Source organism: Malaya genurostris, chromosome 2 (genome assembly GCF_030247185.1).
Source record: "Malaya genurostris strain Urasoe2022 chromosome 2, Malgen_1.1, whole genome shotgun sequence".
Lineage (NCBI taxonomy): Eukaryota > Metazoa > Arthropoda > Insecta > Diptera > Culicidae > Malaya > Malaya genurostris.
The window spans coordinates 11,135,514-11,159,522 of record NC_080571.1 but is presented as its reverse complement, the minus strand read 5'-3'; the positions used below and the strand labels follow the sequence as shown (position 1 = coordinate 11,159,522).

Sequence of the window (24,009 nt, the reverse complement as noted above, 5' to 3'; positions counted from 1 at the left end):
AAAAAATTTCTAGCTATTGGAAGGAATGCCATTATGAGGGTCTTTAAGGGTTCAGATATATTGAATGCTGAGAAAATCCATTCAACAATTTCCGAAAACTTCAGTAATCCTGTTGGTGGCTGTGAAATGGAGCCCACAGGATTATTACCTTTTTCTGTGCTAGATCCTGGATTGGTTTGTGAATTTGACAAACCAGGAGGCACAGTCTTTGGTTTTGACTTTTTTTGTTTAACACGGGGATCTTTTTTTGAAGATGAAACTTTAGGTGTCTTTTTTGGTAACTTGGAAGAAGACTTCTTTCTCTTAGCTGACCCTTGGGTAGTGATAAACGAATTACCTTCACTATTTTCGTCAGAGTCAGAGTCCTCTGTTTCCTCTAGATTTGAAAACCCGTTTTCGGTTTCCAAAGGGGGGACATCAATGACCGTTTTAAGCATTTCTGCATATGTGCGCTTAGACCGTGCTTTTAAAGAAAGCTTAATTTTGTCTTTGTGCACTTTAAATGCAGTGCATAATGAAATATCCTCATGAGGACTTTCCCCACAATAAATACATTTTTCAATTTCCTTGTTGCAATCATTATCTTTATGAGGTCCTTCACACTTAATACATTTTGGTTTATTGCTACAGTAAGTAGCTGTGTGTCCGAATTTTTTGCAGTTCGTACAATTCATTACATTTGGAACAAAAAGCCGAACAGGGAGGCGAATTTTATCGACATAGACATGGGACGGCAACGCAGATCCGGCAAATGTCACTCGAAACGAGTCTGATGGGCGATAAACTTTTTTTCCCTCTTCATAAACTACTGAGTACAGTTGTCTGCACTCCAGTATTTTCACACCCTCAAGCATAGAGTTCTTGAAACGACCAACACCATGCTTGAGTAAATCATCTACCGAAAGACTCGCTTCGGTAACAACACCGTCAATTTCGACATCTTTGGAGGGTATGTAAACTTTATACTCTTTAATGAAATGTTCCGAAGAGACAATATCATTCGCGTGTTTCAAATTATTTACCACAACACGAATTTTATCGTTATTTACTTTTATGATCTCTTTGATTGAAGAGTATCGTGATGTCAAACCTTTAGAAATTTGGTAAATGTTTAATGGCTTTGATATACGTCTAAAAAAGACTATCCAAGGCCCAGAAGAGCTCTCCTGATATTTTTTCGTTCGTGGGGGTATAGGATTCATGCTAGGATTTACGTCCATGGATTCATCCATCACATTAAAATTTTTAATCAAACTTTAAAATAAAAAATGAAACCAACACTACACAGTACTCAATTAAAAGGAAAAAAAAAAACTTCTACCTTGAAATTGTTGTCTATCTCCGTTGCACTGCCGTGTAGATCCTCGTTGCTCTAGATGTTCTTGTTGGTTGCTGATTGTTGGATGTGATGCTACTGCTACCTGACATCCAGCACCACTCGATCTCCGATTTACTTTTGTCTTCGCCAGCTGTAACCAGCGCAGGTCACCGGTGTATACCTGCGTGTTGTATGGCAGTGGAAAGACCGAGTTGTCTTGTCTCCTTCTTCCTTGTGCTCCGCACCGATATGCTTCTGCACCGAAGTGCCTTCGCACCGGTGTGCCTTTGCACTCTCCTGCTTCTGTGTGCCTTTGCACTCTTCTTCTTCAATGTGCCTCTGCACTCTCCTGCTCAGCACTTGTGGCTGTATATTGTGGCCTGGGTAGAGCTTGGGAAACGCCCTTTGTTGTTTCCTTCACCAGCTTGGCCCAGCACTAGGGCTCTCTTATGCAGCACGATTTTACGTTTTAACGGCTGCTGCCAACAGGTCTCTACCTGTAGTTCAACCGTTGTCGTATTTAACGCGTGTAAACTAACCAGCGTTTTTAAACTGTACGCTTCTATACACAACCTTCTCGGTTGAACGGCTATTACTGAATGATGAAGGCTCAGTATAGTTGAATCAGTTTAATTCAAGTGTCAACATATTTTTATTTAAATCTATCCAACAACATATTTGATTTAAATACATCTAATGTACTGTAACAAACATTAGAATCAAATAAACTTTTGATCTGTTTCAATAAAATTTTGAAATTTGCCACACTAAAATAGATTCAAAAAGAGTTTTATTTGATTAAAATTTTTAATCAAAAATAATTTTATTTGATTTAAACAATTAATTGAAGTTGACTTAGGGACTCAATATATTAGAATCTAATGTGTTCTATTTCTCTGCGTGTTGTCAAAATATATTTATTCTTTAAATAGTCGATAATTAGGGTAACAGAGGTATTTTGGCCACTTCATATATTTTGGCCCACCTAACAAACTTCATCGATTTCATCGGATTTTATCGATGTTAAGTAACTCATTTTGCATCAATTTGAAGCTAATCACATTAAATTACCTATTGCGGAAGGGGTTTTTAAAGATATTACAATATTTGGTGGATATTTTTATAAAGTGGACCAAAATAAAATCAATCCTAAAGTGGGCCAAAATACCTCTGTTACCCTAAAATTCCCTCAAACTCTTGTTCACAGCGGAAAAAAATAGGAACAAGATATTTAATACTTATATTATTTAAGTTTGCACATAAATGAACAAACAAACAGCGGTTACTTGGAGCATTAAAATGATTCTTATTCTAATGTTTGGAACCATTTCAAATTGATTCTGCTAGTTAGAAACGCAAGCACAGTCACTTAGGTTAGCAACTTGAGTTGTAACTCTTGATGAAAAACATCGAAGCATGGCGCTAAGAAATCGAAAAACCAGTTCCCATTAATATAGGGCAGTTTCCCGTGAGTTTGACATCGTACAGAGTACAGAGAACAAGGGTCCATTGAAAGTTTCAAACAATCTGAATAGGTCAGAATTGTTCTCAGCTTGCGGGAACCGGTCTTGACTGCTGCGTACATGTTGAATACCCCGTTTAAGATTAAGACTCTCACGAACACACCACTTCGGTTGTATTATTAACGCTATATAGACCAGTTTCAGCAACATGTCGTCATCAATCATACACTGCGGAAGACAAAACAGCGATATGAATATGGCGGAGTGGCAGGGTGCTTATTAGTTTGTTTTTTTTTGCGATTCAAAGTTTGGTGGCAACGAAAAGATCACTTCTTTTTATATTTATCGTTTTATTTAACCCTCGTTTTAACCTTACAATGATCGTTCGACGGGAAAAAGATGCTGCATCTAATATCAAATCTGCTTGTGTTGATTCCGGAAGCCGGATAGAAGAAATACAGTCAAATAATGATATTTGATTTGGCAGTCAAAATCAGGCGATGACTAAAATGGGTCTGAAGCTGAAACTGAGTAATTTTGGATAGGTAAACATTGCTGTCGAGCTCGATATTTCATTCGTGTTGACAGTTATCTGCACACCAATAAGCAAACTTACCTCGTTCTCACTTTCTGGAACCCAATCCTGGCAGATTTTCCTGCTTGCCTCCGTCGTTCTCCTGGTCTCACTAACTTAGTTGCTCTAATTTCACCGCATTAACGCTACTTATCCTTACGGAGGAAAAACTTTAGTAGGCCTTGTCGGCGGAAACGCAAATACCTTGCTTAAAAATCACATAAATTTGGAAGATTTCTTATCTAACAAATTAATAGCCATTGCCTCTTTCGGATTTCCACTTGTACACTTTTATTCACTTTTTTTTCTTCCTCAGACTTCTTGCCTTATTTTCCTTTCTCCGGGCTCTTCTTCACATGCAATCTTCTTTTTCTTTTCTTTTTTTTGCTGTCTTCACTCTTCTGAACCTATCACAACGGTGATGTTGGCTTATTGGTGCCTTTTCGTTCACTCCTTTGCCTGGTGTACTTTCTACACATCCACAAACACAGGCTACAAAACCCGCACTTTGCTTTGGCTTTGGCGTTTGCACAACCGACCAGAGCTGCCAGATCCAAGTAAGAACAATGCAATTCACGGATAGAAGTATGAAATGAGAAAAATACGAAACATTGGAGTGTTAGCAACTTTAAATGATTTAGTGGTCAAATTGAATGTTACAAGTGCTTATTTTGAATAGTTGATATACAGAAACTTATTCTATATATTTTCAGGAGCAATAATTTATCCAACATTGTTTCTTTGCGATTTTTAAATAAAATATCGCTCTTAGCAGCAAAAATTAAAAAAATACTTTTCTTTGCATATAAACTTTTTCCAATCGTTTTGTAACAATGGTGTTAACAAAATTAATACTTTGAGATTAACAACTATAACTACAAAACTTTATTACGATTTAGATTATTTCAGCGAATAATCGTCTTTAGGTTCAATTTTGTATTCCCTTGAAAAGAATTTTTCAACGTTTCAAACAGTGAATGCCAAATATATTATTTTCAAATTTAATCAGTATCTAACGAGGAAAACATTTTTATTCAATCAAAAGTTTTACTGTTCAAGAAATGTCTTCTTTCCAATTTAAAATTTCATGAAACATATTTTTTTTTGAATTTGTTGCACAACATAAACATTTATTGTAAATTTGAGTACTGTACTGAAAATCATTGTTTCGATTGCACAGTAAATTTAGATCGTTCTACGACCAACGGATTTGAAATGGCAGTTTCGAATTTATTTACTTTTTCTTTCGCGAACTACGAGATTATTTCATATTTGAAGCTAAAAAGTGTTCCTTTCATTTTCAGTTAGGCCCTCTTGTAGTGGGACTATTGATTTCTTTTCTATGTTTGCTACAAGAACTTAGACCGATTCATCTCGGAATCCTCATAGATCAAAGAACCTTCCGAAGACAATCAAACCGGCAGCACTGCCTTTTTCTACTTCCCTTTGTCCCTCTTCCTCAACAAAACCCATTCCACTGCTAACTCTTTATCCAACATCCGTGAACCTACCTTTTCACTCACACCAACGAATCCCGCACCGTTGACTCGAACACGCTTTCTCGCTCGCACTCAGAAGAAAAACCTCTCCTCGCTCTACTACGACGTTGCGTCCATTTTAGACATCCAATTTTCCCCGGGGTTCGCCGCGATTTCCGTGCCACGAATCGGGCCCGTTCCGTCGCACCGGAAGCGCCACTAACGCCGGAAGCGCTTGTCGTAACCGACGAGTACACTAGCTCTTTCCGATATGCGCGTTTAGAGGGCAAAGCAGGAGCTCTTTCGCGACACACGATTCAAAAAAGTTAGTTATTACAAAAGCGCACACACGACGACGAAGTATGGGCGAACTGACGATTACGGTGTTCCACCACTTCTTCGCTTTTTGGTTTCCTCGACACTACGTTTGACTTTTAACCGTGTCGTGACGGGATCAGTTGTGCAAATGTATGCGTGACTTTGATGATTTTAGACGAGTCTGCAGTTGCCGTTGATTTGAAACGTCATGACGGGTTTTGACAGCAATCGGCAGTCACATTTTGGCCAGCGAGTACACTCTTATATCAGTTTTATGTGAAATCCAAAAACTAGCCCAGGTTACTTGCGCAAAACAAACTATCCAATCCATATGAAATCTGGATTTCTCGGTTGATTTTTCAAAGGGCGTATGAGCAAGTGGCAGTTTCTTTTTGTATTCTCTCTCTTTCGATTATTGTGACTTTGTCTCTTTCGATTGTTGTGACGCGAATATAAAAGTTTCCGTGGATTTACAATTAAGCACAATTACAAAAGTTTAGTGGTAAACGAGGAAACCGCTTAGTAATTGATACAAAAGACATAACAGAAAGAGGAACTGCCACTTGCTCTTGCGGCTATTTGAAAAATCAAACGAGATTTTATCATACCACTTACATTTCAAAGAAAGGGGCATCTTACTAAAGTAAACAAATCGAGTTTCTGTTTTCCTACGAATAAATCCTGTAATCAAAAATTTATCTGCGGTTTTTTACGCGGACGAATTTTTTATGCGAATTTTCAAAATTATGCGGTTTTCTTGTTTTGTCTTAGAAATGCATGAATCATCGAGATCGGGATATATTTTGTGTCAACTCTTTGACACTGCATTTCGAAAACGAATTGCGAGTTTTACTAGGTTCCAAAGTCAATTTTTTCAATCAAATTTTGGTCGCGATAACACCAGATCGAGATGTTTTATCAATTTTTGAAGACATTCGGCAACAACAAAAAACTGTTTCTATAAACTTGCGGTTTTACGAGTGGATTTTCGAATTTATGCAGTTTTGTGCGGTACGTACCGTACCATTTAAGTCTCGTGTGTCCATTAATGCTCATCGAAACAATCGGCATTGCATTGAATATTTGATAGTTATCCGCTTCTTTAACAGATTAAATGTGAACATATTCGTGAAGATGCTTAGTAAGTAATGCACAAAACATGAATAATCTGCCCCGCGCATTCAAACGACTAATGACTTGAATACAATTTTATAAACTTACTTGTTTGATTGAGAAACGTTTCAATGTGCTTACATCGGTTTTAAGTCATAATAAACAAGAGTGTATTCGTACTCGTTGAACAAAACGAGGGGCTCGTGATGGAAAAGCGTGATTTTTAGACGAGTGTAATACAGGCCAGCATCAATTATCTGGACTGTCGTAATATAAAGTCCATATATAAAAGATGACGATATATATACTTTCAGTGTTATGTTGCGAATCTTTTATTAAACGACCTTTAAACAGTTCAACGATGAAAATGATTAACAATTGAAGAATCAAATGATTTTACGTGGAAGATATCATTACCAAATATTGTATTCAGTATTGAGAAAACAATTTGTGTAGGTGCCTTTTGGAAGACATTCGATTAAACATAGACATTGAACTACTGCATTCAGCACATCAGATAACCGGCAAAATAGAAAAATTCAGTTCCATCATAGAAGTTTGAACGAAACATTAATCGACAAAACTATACCATTCATGTCCTGATAAAATCAATTGAAGATTTTTATTCAACTAATTTAAAAGTTTTCACATCTCATTTGAACATTTTGTTCATCCAAATGAATTAGTTAAAACAACAGTTGATTAGTTGTACCAAATTTTAACCAATCAAAATCAGAAAAACAACAAATATTTTAGTTGTTTTGCGATCGCTGGCTTTTCCGTGTGGCAACTTGAAAGTACAGAACAAGTTCCGTGTGAACTTTTTCGCAGCATAGAAGCTGAACAATGTATTCTAGAAGCAGCTTAGAAGTTCGTTCGGTTGCGTCGCGCGAACTTTCAAGTGTCGATAATTACTTAAAAAATGGGTTGCTTAAAATGCTATTGATGAACTTTGAGAGCTGCTCAACCCAAATCAGTCGCTGCTTAAGAGTAGGCTTGGTACTTTTGGAAACTTGAAAATATAATACGCCGCATAATATCTGAACAATCTATCCTAGAGGTAGCTTAGAAATTCTTTTGGTTGCGTCACGCGAACTTTCATGTGAGGATAATTACTTTAAAAATGGATGCTATTAATTAACTTCGTAAATTGCTTAAGGCAAATCAGTCTCTTCTATCCGAACTTTTACTTAGTTGGGTAATATCTTACTATAGATTCGTGTATTTCAATTGAAAAAAGTTAGTTCTTTGGGATCGATTTATTCTGAAAAAGATCGAATAGTAGAATTTCAAGTTAAGCAAAATTGAGTGTATTTTTGAATGCTAAACTTCTGATTCACAATGTCGATCGATTTCGTTTTCTAAAAAAAAAAGATTCCAAAGCAATTTCAATCGTTACTTAAAATAATCACTCTCCCAAGCAACCAGAAGTTCCACAATTACTTAAAAAATCCACTTTCTTGCTGCTTAAATGTACACGCGGAACTTTTGAGAGCTTGAAAGTACAGATCAAGTTCCGCGTGAACTTTCTAACTGTTTAAGAAAACATGTGGCAATTTTTGACAGTTCGAAGTACAGAACAAGTTCCGCGTGAACTTTCTCGCTGCTTAAGAGTACGCGTGGTACTATTGGCAACTTGAAAGTACAGAACAAGTTCCGTGTGAACAAAAGCATAGAAGCTGAACAATGTATTCTAGAAGCAGCTTAGAAGTTCGTTCGGTTGCGTCGTGCTAACCTTCAAGTGTCGATAATTACTTGAAAAAATGGGTTGCTTAGAATGCTATTGATGAACTTTGAGAGCTGCTTAAGCCAAATCAGTCCCTTTTATCCGAACTTTTGGTTAGTTGGGTTTCTTGCGGAATGAGAACTTGAAAGTACAAAATAAATTCCACGAGAGCACTAACATTAGTGTTTTGTTGAAAGGGAAAATTACAGAAATTTGATTATAATTGTTTTTTTGTGAGCAAAATAGTAAGCGAGAAAAAAGTAAAGGATACTGTTAGCATAAATCAAATAAACATAGATTTCCCATTGTACGGAGACACTAACAGCGCTTCTAGTGAGAAACGGGTGTACTTTTTTCCATTAGCTACTGTCATAAATAAAATAAACCTAGATTCCCCAGTGTAATAGTACTGTAGTTGAGCAGCCCGTGATATTAAAAGCGCCGTCTGGTGTAGAATGGGTGCGTAAATGCTCTTAAAATGCCTGTACAAACTTGCCTGCGCATTTAACACAACCATACAGTAGCATGAATTGAGTAAACCTAGATTTCCCACTGTTACCTAGTTATTAGAAATAACTATTTGATAAAAAATAATTTGATAATTTGATAAATAATTTTGTGTTGCTGTTGGTTAAAATGACAAGTTTATTTTTTTTATTCCGATCGAATTCTCGTGTGATTTACGCGACATGGAAATAAAGATGTCTTTAACACTTAGGGAAATCGTGTGATAAGTGTTAAAATTGTTGTAGTTGGAATATTTCTATAACAGGCAGGAGGATTTTGTTATCGTTCCGGAACGTAGTGGAACGTTTTGAAAGATCGCGGAGAACAGTCGAGTAGGTGGCAGTAGTGTTTTCAACGTATAGCAAATTTGAAATTTATACAGGATTTTGAAAAATTTTGTTCGAGCCTGTATATCTGTTATCTGTGCTACTGCCGATATAAAAATTTTCGAAGGAATCCTCCTTTTCTCGGTTTCATTTTACATTGGCAGGTGTTGCTACCGGTAAATCAGCTTTGCGACGATGTGCCAATCAAACGATGATTTTGTAGCATTTTTTTTATCTGACTTCTGTCAAATTGCACGAATTTTTGCCACGCTCATTCAATGTTACTCTCAAGCATAAATCAAATGAACATAGATTTCTCACAGTACGGTGACACTAACAGCACCTCTAGTGACAAACGGGTGTACTTTTTTCCATTAGCTACTGTGGTTGTGTTAAATGCGCAGGCAACTTTTTGCATGCATTTTAGGAGCATTTACGCACCCATTCTCCACCAGACGGTGCTTTTGGTGTCACGGGTTGCTCAACTACATTACTATTACACTGGGAAATCTATGTTTATTTGATTTATGTCTCAAGTGAGTACAATTTCACTCAATTTCGTTAAAAGTGGAACTACTCTATAGAGAGTAAAGCTTGTTTACTCACTTTTGAGTAAATATGGTATTTGTCAAATTCTGAGTAACATTTACTCAGTGCTACAAATGGGAAAATTAGCACGAGTGAGTAAAGATTACTCAATATCATTCGAATTGAATAAGGGATTCGAAAAAGGAATTCTTTGTTTTGAACAAATACTGACTTACTTTTATCCAACGAATGAAGGAAGCCGCTACCTGTTCATCGGTCTATGGAAAGGATCCGTCTGCCTTCCTACGTTGCCCACGTACTGGCATTTTGTACAGCATTCGTAGAAATGCTCTGATGTATTCTTATATAGAATAAATAAATAAAATACTTGCTATATGACTGGCACTTATTACCGTTCTCACTTCCACTTTCACATTCACTTCACTTACATGTCACTTCACTTGATTTTCCCTATTACCAGTATCACTCATAGTGAAGTGATCACTGTAGTGGAAAAAACTCATTTTTTCAACGAAATGTTGATGGCGTGATGTTCATAATGACATCAAGTTTATCCAAATAATTACTTTTGTCTTTGGAGCGACTTCCGTACTCAGGACCTGAATTCACTTCACTCGATTTTCACCGTGAAGTGATACCGATAATAAGGGTCACAATCACTTCACTTGGTTTTCACCGTGTAGTGATACCGGTAATAAGGGCCACTGAATACTATTTACCGACTTCAACCTGCGCAAATTGCTTTGAGGTGTATAGTAAGCATTTCGATAATGTGCTCTTATAATATGGTTCCGCCTCCGACAAAGGGAAAAGTTCAGTGAACGTAAATTTTCACACAACGTTTTCAAAGCACTGTGAGTAAAACTTGTTGTCAATTTAAAAACTGAGTAGAAGTTACTCAGTCTTCTAAATCAATATTACTCACTTTTTGACATTTCAGCTGTTTTTCAAAGAACGGCGAATCTAACATTGACAGCAAATGGAGAAAATCATCGATGAATGTTTCGACTTCGGTTTCAAATCGTGTTTAGAAATTATCGTATATTCTCTGATCAATTTATGATTAGTCGATGAATTGTTAGTTTATTTTCAAAAGGCACGCAAATGTTACCACTTTCCTTCTATATCCATTGAATAAATCAACATAAAAAGAGTTTCGCCCTTTTTCGATTTGTTTACTTTCATACTTCCTGTGTGAATTATAAAGATACGCCCTTGCGCATTTTTCACGAAATTGACTGGTTTTCGCTACTAAGACAAATCTGTGAGTAGTTTTATTGTCTCTTTTACTATTTCCAGTAATAAAAGGTTCGGTAACTATCTAAAATAAAGAAAATAAATAGTTTCGCCCTTCCTTACCAGCAATTGAAGTATCGCCCTGTTTGTTGGCATGGAACACGGAGGGCGAAACTTGCGTAAACAAATGGAATGACAGTTTCGCCTTTTATAGTTCTTGGTATTACCAAGATTGAGATTTTTGTAGAATACGAATTTTTAGACAAAATTGTAGGATTTTGAAGCATTTATTGGTAGGAGAGAGAACCTCGATTTGTTTACTTTTGTAAGATACGTCCTTCTTTGAAAAACAGCTGATTTAAATTAAATAAACAAAAGTGAGTACAAATTACTCACTTGAGAGTAACATTGAATGAGCGTGTGGATCCTACCCAAAAGGATTACTTTTTCGGACTTTCAATTAAAATAAGTTTATTTCTAAGGTTTTTGTTTATTAACAACAATTTAAAATTGTTTCTCAGCTTCATTGATAATGTTATCTTACACGTACATATCATACAATGATGAATAATCGACATTGGGATGTCTAATAAGTAAAACTCATGGTATACAAAAAATACTCAACGGAAAATACTTTCTCCTAACAGTACTCGCATTAAGCAAACATTCCGATCACTTGATACTAATTAATTGCATTGATATATGACTACTATTCGTGATATTGATATTATGGTTCTGTTGCATTTTCTGTATTTTATTGCCTTTGTAGGCACAAATAAACCTAACTAAAAGTAAATATCACCTTTTCATTTTTTGTTTGTTTTTGCGTAGTTTGTAACGGAAATCAACAAAAAACTAATTTAATTTTTTGTCAAACTTGCAATCGTTAGCGATAAACGCTCTAGTGGCATAGCTCGTGGTATCAATTAGCGGTATTTAATCAGAGAGGTTAGATACGTTTTTAAGACCTTATAGATTACTGGTAATGTGACTACTGCGTGAATTTACTGAACCGAAGCTAACTCATTCTTAGTTCGTAGAACTTGCGGAAAAAATGCCTTGTTCACACAGTCAATATCGGCCCGGCAAAGTGGGCAGCGATCACATCTGGAAACAAAACAAAAAAAAAACGTTTAAAGTTTAAAGTACCTCGAAGGATCGAAAAGTTTAAACTTACTGTTCTGCGCACTGACGACAAGCTGTGATATGTCCGCAAGGCAGAAATATCGTGTCCATGATATTATCGGCGCAAATTATGCAGGTAACCGCCTCGACGATTCGTTCCTCAACTAACCTGTCCAGCTTGCTGTTCTCTTCCGCTTCCTCGGCAAGCCTCTGATCGAGTTCTTCGGCTTGCACCCGGGGACAATGCAGCTGCACCTTACTGATCTCGATTCCACGAGCATGCAAAATTCGACGCGAGTTATCGTACACCTCGCGACAGGTTCGCTGAATATCGAAAACATACCGCTTGCCCAGTTCGGTATCTTCGTTAAACATGGAGACAATCGTTCCTTTGAGATCGCGGATAAATTGAGTGGTAACGACGGGCCGGACTGTCTCGCACGAGTAGAACACATGCTTCTCTGTGATGGCCCGATAGAGTGAAGCCGCCGTGCGGTGATTCGGTAGCTTCAACTCGACACTCGCAGGGTTGTTACGAAAAATTTCAAAATCAAAACGCGCGAAATCCGCGCGAAGTCGAACACTAAAACACGCGAAATCCGCGCGAAGTTGAAAACTAAAATTCGAGTGAAGCGTTAGACAACTATTTTTATGCAGGTGATACTTTCCGCAGTACTTGAAAATTCACTTAAATATAGTTTAAAAATCTGCATAAGTTTGTCATATGAACACAATAAATAAGTCCGCATACAGCACGTTACTTCGAGAAACCCAATGAAAACGATTTCATTTTTATTCTTCATCTTTTTCGATGCCCTTAGTTAAGGAGCAAGACTTTTTGCAAGCGTATGAGTAATGTCAACAATATGTGCGTAAAAACAAATTCCGGCGCTTATTTTACTGATTTTAATCAATAAATCTTCCATATGGTTGAAAAATAAACCAATCAGTTCATTCTGCTTAAAATTGCAATTCAAGAAAAGTGTCTTAGTCTAGGACTCTTCGGTTTTCCTTAAAACTGCTCGAGAAAAATTGTCTCAGTTAACGCTTACTTCCACTGACACATTTGATTAGCAACAAACACATTCCTATATGGATTTCCTCTTGCAGAATTTTTTTCCGTAGCTTTTATAAGTAAACCCGTAAAATAGGAACCTTTAATTTAACACGCGAAAGGCAATGGAAATGGCATGTTGTCGTAAAACTATTTATTTTTACTACTTTTGTAACAGAAAATATTTAGTTTTGCTTATTTTGTGTAGCGCAATCTAATACAAATGATTTGAAGCAGTGTTGTCAACTTTTTTTATTAAGGGATTAAAATCTATATTCATAAAATGTAAGCAATTTTCCATCAAACGTTGGTGAAAAATTGTTTAAAACTGATATATCATACAAAATGTCAGGCTTAACATGCATTCGAGAATAAATTATTGTTAAAAAAGATTGTTTGAAACTCAATCCTGCAAGTCACTTTAATAAACTCGTTGCACTGCATATATTAATCTATAACATACGTACTGAATAAATTGTACGTAATACACAAGCTAACTTGGTTTATTCTTGATCCTTAATTAATACTCTCTGATGTACGGAAAATGTTACAGTAAAAATAAAAATGCTTACACATTTCATCGAAGATATTTGTTTTTTGTTTCGACATCTTTTTGCTCGGCAAACATTTCCTTCTTGGTAAGAAGAATTTTTAGGTAGACCACATCAGGATGATCTGATTCACTCTTTTTAGTATCAGTTGCAATTATAATAGCGCCTTCTTTTGTTGTCAGATTTCACTCTGAATGTCTGAGGAGGAAATCATCTTTTCTTCTTTTATTTGAATCAGGGAAAAGCCCACTGGAATTAGTTTCTGTCAAATTTGTTCTCCAGCAGGCATAAAAACTCCTCATCTTTTGCATCAATAGATCAAAATCATCCAAATGATACATTTGCTTAAATCTAGTGCTTCTATAGTAACTACATCTAATGAGACAGTAACATAAGAAACGATTTCTTGATAACATTACGTGATAAATGAAAGTCGAAAGAATTGAAACATTTGTTAAATATGCGGAACATGCTAGCAATGAGCTCGTTATATCCATAATTAGTTCTAACATAGGGAATCCGAAGAAAAAAATAGGAAAACTACGACGTCGAATGTCAAATTGTAACAATTGAAAGTTCTATGTGCTCTTTAAAATTTAACTTGCATCCAGAACACCCAGGTCCTTAACAGACGATGCGCTTTCGAGAACAGTTTGTGGCATATTATAGTCGAACTTGAATACAGACTTTTTGCTACAAAAAGAGACGACGGAGCATTTAGTGGCATTTAAACAATTTTGAAATATGAAATACGAAAGTCATCAGCGAACGATAGTTTCATACACTTGATCGAAAAATTTAAATCGTTGAGATACAATAAAATTATGAACGGTCCAAGGTGACTTCCTTGAGAAACTCCAGATGTAACAGCACTTGGTGAGGTTGAACAGGCTCCTTTTTTCACTATCATTTCATTACCAGTTAGATATGAACGAAGCCAATTAAAAAATGATCCATTTAATCCCAGTCTACCTAACTTGGAGATCGTTATGTGATGATTTATTTCGTCGAACGCAGCAGGGGAAGTTGAAAGCTTTGGCATGGATCCAAGCTGAGTCTCTGACATGTAGTCAGAGCAACTATGTGTTATAAAATCCAGAACTATAATTTCAAACAGCTTCGATACAGCGCACAAAGCAACAATTCCAAAGTAGTTGGATACTATACCCTTGTTCACATATGATTTCTTCCATATTTCAGGAAAAATTCCAGAACGGAAAGAACAATTGAAAATGTTGGATAGTGGAACCAACTAACTATTAGAACACTTTCTTATCACCACGAATAGAATCCCAGAACTTCTTCGTTTCTTTTATTGTCAGACTTCGCTTCGTAAGCATGTCGTGTAAATTTTGCTTTAAGAATTCGATTTTTATCATACACAAAATTTGTTACCATATTATTGAAGAATCGCATCGCAAATCGCAATCTTTGCATTATTGAATGTATTATCACTGAGACGATATCTTCCATCTGACATCAATATCCTTGGGTGCAAAATGTTGAAATAGCAACTTGTATCACTCGAGATCGAAAAGCATAAAATCGAAATTTTGTCCACTGAAGAAAACATTGGCTAGAACCTCCTTCTAGTAAATTTTAGTTTTATCAAGGGAAAATTCGGCCATCTCGACCAATTGCTGAAACGTTCGCCCATCTTTAATTTTTTAGGGTTTCATAAAACTCACAAGTTTCAAAAATTTGCAAAGAATTTTATGGAATGATGTTTTCTGAAATTCGCGCTAAATCCGCGCCATAGCATCAAAATCTTAGCAGAAACCGCGCCAAATCCGCGAAAATCGCGAAATCCGCGAAAACCGCGAAATCCGCGCGACCGTAACAACCCTGAATTTACAAACCAATCCAGGATCTAGCACAGAAAAAGGTAATAATCCTGTGGGCTCTATTTCACAGTCACCAACAGGATTACTGAAGTTTTCGGAAATTGTTGAATGGATTTTCTCAGCATTCAATATATCTGAACCCTTAAAGACCCTCATAATGGCATTCCTTCCAATAGCTAGAAATTTTTTGAAGCAGTTATCAGCTCAATGGCCAATTGTCTCAGGTTTTGTATCTTTTGATGGATAATTTATCACCCGCCGCAAATGATACAATCACTGTCCTGCAGTGGAATTGTCGAAGTATCATGCCAAAACTTGATTCATTTAAAATTTTATTGCATAGCCAAAAATGTGATGTATTTGCTTTATGCGAAACATGGCTTACTTCAAACATAGCTTTAAATTTTAATAATTTTAACATTATACGTCTCGATAGAGACTCTCCGTATGGTGGAGTGCTTTTGGGAATTAAGAAATGCTATTCCTTTTATAGATTAAACATCCCTTCAACTTCTAGTATAGAAGTTATTGCTTGCCAAATAAACATTAAAGGCAAAGATATTTGCATAGCTTCGGTTTATATTCCTCCAAAAGCACAAGTTGGACAGCGACAGCTTAATGAAATGGTTGAAGCCCTTCCTGCTCCACGATTGATTCTGGGGGATTTAAATTCGCACGGAATGATGTGGGGTTCCGTTTACAATGATAGCAGATCATCTTTAATACAAAACATTTGTGACAATTTTAGCATGACGGTATTAAATATGGGTAGCATGACACGGATCCCAAGACCTCCTGCACGCCCAAGTGCATTAGATCTATCTCTTTGCTCAACATCAATTCGACTAGATTGCACCTGGAAAATATTGCCTGATTTACACGGTAGCGATCATTTACCAATCATCATCTCAATTAGCAATAGCAATTGCATTGCTACTTCAGCTAGTATTCCATATGATTTGACAAAAAATATCGACTGGGTTAAATACCAAAGTAGTATCTCTAGTATTTTGAATTCAATGGAAGAGCTCCCTCCACTTGAAGAATATGACTTCCTCATTTGTTCGATTCTGGAGGCAGCAGAACAATCCCAAACTAAACGCTTTCCTGGGCCAACGACTAACAGAAGGCCTCCCAACCCCTGGTGGGACAAAGAGTGCTCAGAGGCTAAACTCGCAAAACAAAATGCTTGCAAGACGTTTCTAAAACGGGGAGGAGGAACTCCTCAGAATTTTGAAAAACTTATGGCTTTAGAAACCAAGTACAAGAGCATACTTCGAGCCAAAAAATGTAGCTATTGGAGACATTTTGTCGAAGGTTTGTCAAAAGAAACCTTAATGAGCACTCTTTGGAACACGGTCAGACGAATGAGGAATCGTAACGTGGGCAATGAGAGTGATGAATACTCGAACCGATGGATATTTGACTTTGCTAGGAAAGTTTGCCCGGATTCTGTTCCTACGCAGAGCATTATAAGGGAATCTCCTCCAAATAATGGTTTTATTAATAACCCATTTTCAATGATGGAATTTTCTATAGCACTCTTGTCTTGTAACAATAACGCTCCTGGGTTGGACAGAATTAAATTCAACTTGGTGAAGAATCTGCCCGACCTCGCAAAAAGACGTTTGTTGGAATTGTTCAACAAGTTTCTTGAGCAAAATATTGTTCCACCTGACTGGAGACAAGTGAAAGTTATCGCCATTCAAAAGCCGGGGAAACCAGCTTCCAATCACAACTCATATAGACCCATTGCGATGTTGTCCTGCATCAGAAAATTGTTCGAAAAAATTATTCTACGACGTCTCGACACTTGGGTCGAGACGAACGGTTTGTTGTCAGATACTCAGTTTGGCTTCCGTAGAAATAAAGGGACGAATGATTGCCTTGCATTACTTTCGTCTGACATCCAAATTGCCTTCGCTCAAAAGCAACAAATGGCATCTGTATTTTTAGACATTAAAGGAGCATTTGATTCAGTTTCCATTGATGTTCTTTCAGACAAGCTCCACCAACATGGACTCCCAGCGGTTATAAATAATTATTTGCACAACCTTTTGTCAGAGAAACGCATGTATTTTTCATATGGCGATTTGACAACATTCAGAATTAGCTACATGGGTCTACCGCAAGGCTCATGCCTCAGTCCGCTCCTTTATAATTTTTACGTGAATGACATTGACAGCTGTCTTGTAACCCCATGTACACTAAGACAATTGGCAGATGATGGCGTGGTTTCAGTTACTGGACCCTCAGTAACTCAGTAACAGTAACTCAGTTCAGTTACTGGGCAGGGTTATGTGCCCTAGCACAAAATAAGGTTAACTCCTAAATGACCATCTGAATCGGCCAGTATTAGTCGAAACTTGTTTTCGTTCGGCACGTCAGGAAAGACTTAGCACTTCGGTGCTTATTACAAGTGTGTTGCAAATAGCAATAACTTTACGTCTGCTTAGCGGTTCAAATTGAACTGTTTAAGTTCGCAGTAAGCAGTTCAATTTGAACTGCTCTGCACTGACGAGTCTAAGACGAAACGTAAAGATAGGATAAGAATATTATGTAAAAGTGATGCTACGGCGAAGAAAAACTTATGTAAACTGCCTTAAGAAATAAACGTATTTATGATTGCAATCTGTTTAACAATCAGTCTTAAAAACTTGTGGTATGCAATGTTAGAGACATAACCGCGAAATTGACGTAGGACTGCTGTCGACAAGGAGCAGATCACTTTAAAATGGTACATTGTTCTACTAATAAATCATAGATTTGGAGTAAAATATCATGAGTTCTTTGTAAAATGATTTAGATTGTGGAAAGAACCGAAGGTTACCATTTCTTGAACTTTAAGTACAGTTGATAATTATTTGCAAGAGCGAAATTCTGAACAAATCTCATTTGGCGAACGGCACACAAAGTAAATCTGTCACATGCTTGTATGCCGTTCCCTACAGCGTTAACGTTCTTCACCGGGTCACGGCTCCCATTGAAGTTGGACGTTGTATGTATTAGTGAGGACACTTTTTCTGATTGAAAATCGATTTTATAAAATCAAATTAATGTATACAAGGAAATCCAGCTAACTCTTTGCTTGATTCTATGTGGAGACACTGAAAATGGTTAGGAACTAAAAGATTCGACCGTAATTGCGGATTACAACAATACCATTTATGGCCCGCAGAACTGTATATGTATTCTCTTTGTTGTGTTCATACTTTGATGAATTTTCAGCACTTGTTTGAAGTGAAAGCCGTACTGCGAACGGAGCAGACGATAAACATAGTAGATCAAACGACCCAAATCGTTCGTTTTTCCTGGTGTAGAAAGTTTCACTTTTTCCGTCCGTCCTGCAGCAGAACTGAACACAGTGATCAATTCAATACTAAAGTAATTTTCGTGAAGGGTTTCCTTTTTACGTGATTTCGTTTTTTTTTTTCAAAAAAGCGATTCTAACGGTTACAAAAAATAAACAACATATAGAGATTAGAGGTTGATTACTTCATTTCGAATCATCATTTTTAATTTTTCGGGCCGACTGAATGTATTTTTTCTGTTACTGTTCACTTTTCGGAGAATTTTACTAGAGCGCAAACGACCAGTAGCTGAAAGCAATTGCGAAATTAATTTCAGGCTTTCAGAAGGTAATAAATGCTGGCTTTATTTACACTTGTTTGTGCGAATTTCGCACTGCGACAAGTGCACAATGTTTCAAATTATTCAAGATTTGCACTAAACTGATGATTTTTACCTTCGATTTGCAAAGAAGTAATCTTAATAGTTCTTTAGATAACATTTAACGCCATTAGAACGGTTGATTTATTTAAATGTACCTCATCGTTGTCCACTTTCCGTTGTCTTTTTATCCAATGCAAATGACCAGCAGCTGGATGATGCAATCGCTTTTGTTTGAAACGAAACTCACACTGCGAACGTCCGATCCAAACCTTCTTTAAAGAACACATCGTTGGACAATTTGAAATATTTGGTGTATGTTCTTCAAACAGAATCCTGCGCTTGTGTTCATAATATGAATTCACACAAAATAAAGTACATATTGGCAGGTGAATCAATCAATCCTGAAATTGAAATATTCATACTTATTAGCCTGTAATTTCGGAACCGTAAGCCGCTTCCGGATAAAATTCGATTGGATACTATGGAATCATGAATTATTTCATTTGAACTTTAGCTTGAGAAAAATCGTTAATCGGTCTCTGACAGCGGTGTCTCGTCGTTATGTGCACCTCGTGCACTGCACAACCGGTCGAATTGAAGGAATGAACTGCGTCCCCGACCTCATCCAATTTTCACATTTTACCCCGTTACTCCGGAATCGGAAGTCGGATAAAATGTAATAACGGGCTGTGGGACTACATGACCTTTCATTTGTGAAAATCGGTCCAGCCATCTCCGAGAAAAACGAGTGCATAATTTTGTTACATACACACAAACACACAAGCACATACAGTTTTCGGTTTCGACGTACTGAGTCGAATGGTATATGGAACAACAATTCCAGAAATGGGTTATTAGTAATTGGATGAAATTTTATACACGTTTTCAGTATAGCAAAGCATTTGTTTTGCACAGATGGAGAGACCGATTCAACTCAAAGATGATTTTTCAAAAGGAGATGTATGCATTTTCTTCAAATCAATGTAATTAGAAATATAAAATTTCAACAGCAGTTTTGCACAATTTTTCGAACTATTTTTTCATCGGTATTACTTCTTAAAACCGTAGCAAAGTATTTGATTTTATAACAATTCGTTGATTGAAAGTCGAGTAATCGGCAAAATGACGACTCTACTAACAATGTAATAGCCATATTTTAAATATTTTCATAGCGAGTTTGACAAGCAGGTTTAGAAACTATTGCCACATTTAATCCTAACATTGGCATTAGAATTCTAGTCTTTTATAATGTAAAGTCTATTTTTAAATTTGAATCTAATAAAAATATTGAAGAGTGAGTTATAGAATTGCGGTTTTAATGTCATCGTGATCGGTCGTGTCTCGTACACAACACCGTAGTATTTTTCTTGGGCATTAACGCAAGCTTCCTACAGCTTAGAAGATGCTGAAAAAGAGAAAGAGGCAACAATTATACAGAGAGGGAATAATAAAAATGCCAAATTTTCTCCAACAGAACGGATACTATAAAACTGCACCCGGGTTTGGCTGTTCAATGCAAATGGCGCTGGAGTTACAGGCATTTGTCATATGTTCGAGCCCCGACCTGGAAAGATTCATAGTGTCAGTAGGATCGTAGTACTAGCCATGCAATGATTCTGTACGCTAAGAATCGGCAAGGCCAAATTCCACAAAAGGAATGTAATGCCAAGACTTTGCTTTGATACTACAATTTGACATATTGTGTGTCAAAATGCGTATTTATTTTTTCTATGTTATAGTGAATAAGTATGTTATAGTGAATAGTCCTAAACACGCAGACTAGAATTCAAAGGAAACGAATTCAATAGTTCGGTAATTCCATATATAACTGGTATGCACTAAAAAGAATGGCAGCTCCGTAAATCGCAACGTTTACATCTTTGAAAGCTTAGTCATTGCAATTTCCTTATCAGCAGCCATTTATAAACATCATTTGTTTTCTGCTGTGGATCACTTCTTCATGCACTTCTGCATACGGCATCAGCTTCTACACACGTAGAATACGATTTAACATCTCTCATGAATAAGTGGTATAAATATAAATAAAGCAAAGCATGCACTTACTTGCATTAGTCACCAAAAGCATATCTTTCCGGTAACAAGAAGGAAAATACACGTTATCAATCGTTATGCCAAAGTCTAACAGAATTTCAATAAACTTCAAATTGAACTCTAAATTTTTTGTTTTAACTATTTGATAATATTTTGGAGTAACGCCCATTAGCTTTTCTTTCGGAACCGAGCCAATATCTCTAATTTTCAATCAATTTTTAGTGAGGTTAAATTTCCTGATGCTTGGAAACAATCCTACATGTTTCCAGTGTATTACGAACCTGTCGACAGCAGGTAAATTTTTTGAAATTATCGTCGATAAGTATATTCTCTGTCGAATCGCTAGCTACATTTCAACAGACCAGCGTGGATTCCTCGGACGTTCCTTTCCAACGAATTTACTGTAATTTACGTCAGCTGGTATCAATCATATTTTTGGTAAATTCAATCTGGTCGGAGCCACACACAAGCTAACTATTTGGCTGTAGTCTTATCTTACTTTACAGAACTATTCGTGTAAAACTGGGTTCATGCGAATCATCCGCGTGTGCCGTCACAGGGTAGTAATCTGAGTCCTCTGCTTTTTATAATGTTTTTCAATGATCTAGCTACATTTTTGGGCACTGCACGGAACGACCGAAATTAGTTCTGCCCCTAATTCGTATTACTGTTTTTGAATTAGTTGATTTTAACTACAGAATTTCCAAAATAACTATAAAATTAGTTAAAATTGAAAATTTACTTTGCTGAAAAAAACTCTAATTTTTAGAAAATGTGTTTAGTTGGCGAATATCCTGGATACAAACCACCAATATTTCAATCCAACACGAAATTCTCATTGACAACTAATTTTGTTATTAAAATCAGAAAATTTGTTTCTATTTTTCTGTCACCATCATTACTGAAGGACAGCACAAAGAAAACAAAAATGAAATTGGTTTCATTAACAAGTTTATTAGCCAAAAACTCATGAGACCCCGATCAATAAGGGATAACAAAATTGTATTTGGGGTTGTTTCGTTTTTTCTATCTAGATTAGTCATAATCTTGGCCTCGTTAATAGTTAAAATAACAAAAATTATAACTCAATTTAACCTAGGTGATAGCAAAATTGTTACAAACCTTGATATGTAAATATCAATATTATATCTAAATTTGTTACAAATTTAGTACGACTTTTCAACTATTATTACCCACTTGTTGGGGGGAAAGGCTTTATCGTGCAAATCTAAAAATAGATTTCGCAAAATAAGATGAAATTGCATACCTTTAGGCGATTTGATTTGCGATAAAAAAAACATACAGTTAAGCGACTGTTCGAACCGAGAAGTTTTGAGTTGCCAACATACGCTACGATTGCATCGGGGTATGATAACCAACTGAGGTTGGGAGGATATATTGGCATCATATAATAACTAGTGTAAATCCATATTGCTACAAAAATAATCTATCGCTCTCCACCTCTTTCGTCGTTTCCTTCCAACCGGCATAGGAATGACAAAGGGGCTATTTTAGAACTAGTTGTAAATGAACGGAAATGATTAAATTCAGTAAAACAAAACTACCTTACAGAAGGAAATCAACTAATGTCTGATTCATGAATTTAAAAATGTTCATGCAATGATATAGATGACAACGGGCATAATTCGATATCTGCAATTTGTAGATCTTATTAATTTATGACCTAACCAATTCATTTCGATTTTACTGATTTTTTGACCCAAAAATTGTGAAAGTGATTCGATATTACTTTGGTTTGCGTTGGGCCATGATGATATCATCAGCGCTACTAGTGAACATTTTTCAATGTAATATTAACAAAGTTTTTTGTTTAGAACTACGTAAAAAATCATTAGATCAACATATTATAAAGTACAGCAAGAACTAAAGATAAATGGATATGAATTTTTTTTAAGAATATTTTTTCTCTATTTCCAGTACATCCGGTGTCCGTTAAGGGGCGGGTAGGGTGTAACACTTTTAAAAAATCATTTATTATTTTCTTATTTTTTTCTTATAGCAAAACATTTGAAGAATTTTCTGTGAAATTTTCAAGCATATTGGAACGAAACTCTGGAAGTTATTGACCTTTATCTATGGCTATCTCATTCTACGAAGAAGCAAGAGCTCGGCGCTCAGGCCCACGATTTCTACTTCGATTGACTTCAAAACTTGACAAAACATTCTTGAAATGTTTCGTTACAATAAATTATAAAAGAAAAAATATGATTTGTTGAAAATGTTAGACCCTACGGGCTCCCTGGAGTAATTAATTATTTCCATTGATTTTATAGACAAAAACCTTTAAACGCGTTTTCCTCGAAAGCAGGTTTTGAAAGTCCGTGTCCATCGTCATTCATCATTTTTTTCAAATTTTGCTCACACTTTCTACATATAAAAAACCAGACCCCAACGTTTTCGTTGTTGGTTACTTTGGGGAGGTTTAACAACTACAAAATGGCGGATTTTTTTCGTGAAAAATTTTAGTTTTCACTTCGAACAACCCAAAAATAATAAAAACTAAATAAAATCAAACAGACGTTTTGAAACTTTTAACACTTATCACTCTGTGTTTTCGGAAACAAAAATCGGCCACCGATAAAATTGAAGAATTTAAGCATTCATTTTACTCCAAACTTGTGAAAATCATCTCTTAGGAAACATTGCGGATTCAATGAACTGAGTCGAATGCTATATCACTATTTCCAATATTTATTAGTCGAGTTTTGAAGCTTTTGCCTTACCTTTCTTTGTTCATAAGAAAAAAAGAGCAAAATCATCTTGAAAAATATTTGTTTTCAATTTAAAATTAATATTTGAATAAAAACTTTACACAATTTGAGTAGGAATTACTTATGAACGTTCTCAAATTTAAAATTTAGGCTGTCATTTCAAAATCAAATATCAAATTATTGTTTTCAAAAGCATCTTCAGGGATGTGAAATTGGAAAAAATGTTTATTACTGCTCTTTATTGAAGCATAGTATTTTTCGGGTTGAAAGTCAAAAACGTGATTGACAAAAGTTTTTGAACGCATTTTTTCAATTCTTTAGTATAGTTTTACCTGAAATGTAACGGCCCTTAATATAATATCTGGACTTAC

General features: G+C 36.1%; 2 protein-coding genes across 4 annotated transcripts in view; both read right to left on the bottom strand.

Annotated features, from left to right (window-relative positions):
• Positions 1–5,262, bottom strand: part of LOC131431166 (uncharacterized) — a 179,678-nt gene extending 174,416 nt beyond the window's left edge. For 2 of the 3 annotated variants that reach the window (XM_058596722.1, XM_058596720.1), the window contains exons 1-2: positions 4,867–5,262; positions 3,398–3,899 (exon numbers count right to left, since the gene is read on the bottom strand). The gene's annotated coding sequence lies outside the window, so the exon portion shown is untranslated. The remainder of the gene's footprint in view (positions 1–3,397; positions 3,900–4,866) is intronic. The other variant, XM_058596721.1, reaches the window with a different exon arrangement.
• A 5,829-nt stretch (positions 5,263–11,091) lies between these two features.
• Positions 11,092–24,009, bottom strand: part of LOC131427705 (E3 ubiquitin-protein ligase MYLIP) — a 35,343-nt gene continuing 22,425 nt past the window's right edge. The window contains exons 4-5 of the mRNA XM_058591140.1: positions 11,786–12,257; positions 11,092–11,715 (exon numbers count right to left, since the gene is read on the bottom strand). Of these exons, the coding sequence (XP_058447123.1) occupies positions 11,613–11,715; positions 11,786–12,257 (575 nt within the window). The 3' untranslated portion in view covers positions 11,092–11,612. The remainder of the gene's footprint in view (positions 11,716–11,785; positions 12,258–24,009) is intronic.